The 2,500-nt window shown below is 47.1% G+C and overlaps 1 protein-coding gene across 1 annotated transcript in view; it reads left to right on the top strand.

Annotated features, from left to right (window-relative positions):
• LOC113802872 (probable methyltransferase-like protein 24) overlaps positions 1-548 on the top strand; it is a 14,992-nt gene extending 14,444 nt beyond the window's left edge. The window contains exon 7 of the mRNA XM_027353526.2: positions 178-548. Within this exon, the coding sequence (XP_027209327.2) occupies positions 178-357 (180 nt within the window). The 3' untranslated portion in view covers positions 358-548. The remainder of the gene's footprint in view (positions 1-177) is intronic.
• Positions 549-2,500: the final 1,952 nt, after the last annotated feature.

Below are 2,500 nucleotides of genomic sequence, written 5' to 3'. Positions count from 1 at the left end.
CATTCTCATAATACCCCTTCTGTCTCACATTGTCATAATACCCCTTCTGTCTCACATGGTCATAATACCCCTTCTGTCTCACATTGTCATAATACCCCTTCTGTCTCACATTTTCATAATACCCCTTCTGTCTCACATTGTCATAATACCCCTTCTGTCTCACATTCTGTGTCTCAGAAGCGAGGTTTTCGTGCCGTCTCGTACTGGGACAACCGGCAGCCGAAGCTCGTGTACCGGGACCGGGATGGCAGCACCTTCGACACGTGCGGAGAGATCCTGTACGTGAATACGAACTGGTACAACGGTTCATTCAAGAGGAGACTAAAAGATATTGGGTTCAAGTTTCGTGGTGTGTGATTCGTGAGTGTTCGATGTGGGTGTGTGGCAGCGTCGTCTTTAACAGGAGAAACGGGTTTTCAAGTTGGTGTGTTGTGTTCTGATGGGTAATGAATGTACGTCAGATTTTGTTTACTCACGCACGCACACACGCACGCGCGTAAGCACACACACACACAAACACACACACACACACACACACACACACACACACACACACACACACACACACACACACACACACACACACATATATATATATATATATATATATATATATATATATATATATATATATATATATATACATAATGTATCTATCTATCCACACACACACACACACACACACACACACACACACACACACACACACACACACACACACATATATATATATATATATATATATATATATATATATATGTATATATATGTATATATATGTATGTGTATGTGGGTATGTGTGTGTATGCGTGTATACAATCTGTCTCTCTGTCTCTCTCAAGTATTGTATATTCTTAACTGTTATACCAAATTTTTATGTGTGAATTATGAGCCCACAAAGGGACTTATTAAGATAGGATTGAGGATAACCTAAGTTACCTCATAAACCTTAATAAACGTGTCAAAGTCCAAAAGTTTTTCTCTTAGTTCCGAACGTAGGACGTATATATTTTATTTTATTACCTACTGTGACCTAGTGTGACCTCTGCCTGCCTTTAATTAATACTAGGTACACGTAGTTATATGCGCAAATAGGTGAGGTCTGTTTGTGATCAACATTTCGGCGAATAATCTGACCTCAGAACACTTGTTTATACAATGGCGACTGGGCCCGTTTCTCTCCGTTGACGAATACCGAAAACGGACGAAGAAAAAGACAGAGAACTTGCATTCCTCCGCCATCTATAGGCCTACTTCAAGAGGGATACGAAGCAAGTGACACATGGGGTCAAATACCGTTGGATGTCTCAGATGCCAGTTCCAGCTCCTGCCACTTCGGCATCGGCTTCAGAACCTGCTCCTCTCTCCCAGCCCCTACCCCTTCCCCCTTTCCTTCTATCCCCTCCCTTCCTATCCTCTTCCCCCTTTCCTTCTATCCCCTCCCTTCCTATCCTCTTCCCCACCCCCTTTCTCCTATCCTTTCCCCCCTATTCCCTTCCTCCTCCCTTCCCATCCTCTTTCTCCTATCCTTTTCCACCTATTCCCTTCCTCCTCCCTTCCCCTCCTCTTCCCCACCCTTTTTCTCCTATCCTTTTCCTCCTATTCCCTTCCTCCTCCCTTCCCCACCCTTTTTCTCCTATCCTTTTCCTCCTCCCTTCCCATCCTCTTCCCCACCCTTTTTCCCCTATCCTTTTCCCCCTATTCCCTTCCTCCTCCCTTCCCATCCTCTTCCCCACCCCCTTTCTCCCATCCTTTTCCCCTATTCCCCTTCTTCCTCCCTTCCCATCCTCTTCCCCACCCCCTTTCTCCTATACTTTTCCCCCTATTCCCTTGCTCCTCCCTTCCCATCCTTTTCCCCACCCCCTTTTCTCCTATCCTTTTCCTCCTCTTTCCCTTGCTCCTCCTTTCCCATCCATTTCCCCTCCCCTTTTCTCCTATCCTTTTCCTCCTCTTTCCCTTCCTCCTCCCTTCCTATCCTCTTCCCCATCCCCTTTCTCCTATCCTTTTCCCCCTATTCCCCTTCCTCCTCCCTTCCCATCCTCTTCTCCACCCTTTTTCTCCTATCCTTTTTCTCCTCTTTCCCTTCCTCCTCCCTTCCCCTCCTCGTCCCCACCCTTTTTCTCCTATCCTTTTCCTCTTTCCCTTCCCATCCTCTTCCCCACCCCCTTTTCTCCTATCCTTTTCCTCCTCTTTCCCTTCCTCCTCCCTTCCCATCCTCTTCCCCACCCCCTTTCTCCTATCCTTTTCCTCCTCCCTTCCCATCCTCTTCCCCACCCCCTTTCTCCTATCCTTTCCCCCTATTCCCTTCCTCCTCCCTTCCCATCCTCTTCCCCACCCCCTTTCTCCTATCCTTTCCCCCTATTCCCTTCCTCCTCCCTTCCCATCCTCTTCCCCACCCCCTTTCTCCCATCCTTTTCCCCCTATTCCCCTTCTTCCTCCCTACCCATCCTTTACCCCACCCTTTTTCTCCTATCCTTTTCCCCCTATTCCCCTTCTTCCT

This window comes from Penaeus vannamei, chromosome 22 (genome assembly GCF_042767895.1).
Source record: "Penaeus vannamei isolate JL-2024 chromosome 22, ASM4276789v1, whole genome shotgun sequence".
Classification (NCBI taxonomy): domain Eukaryota; kingdom Metazoa; phylum Arthropoda; class Malacostraca; order Decapoda; family Penaeidae; genus Penaeus; species Penaeus vannamei.
This window is presented reverse-complemented; position numbering and strand designations above follow the sequence as displayed.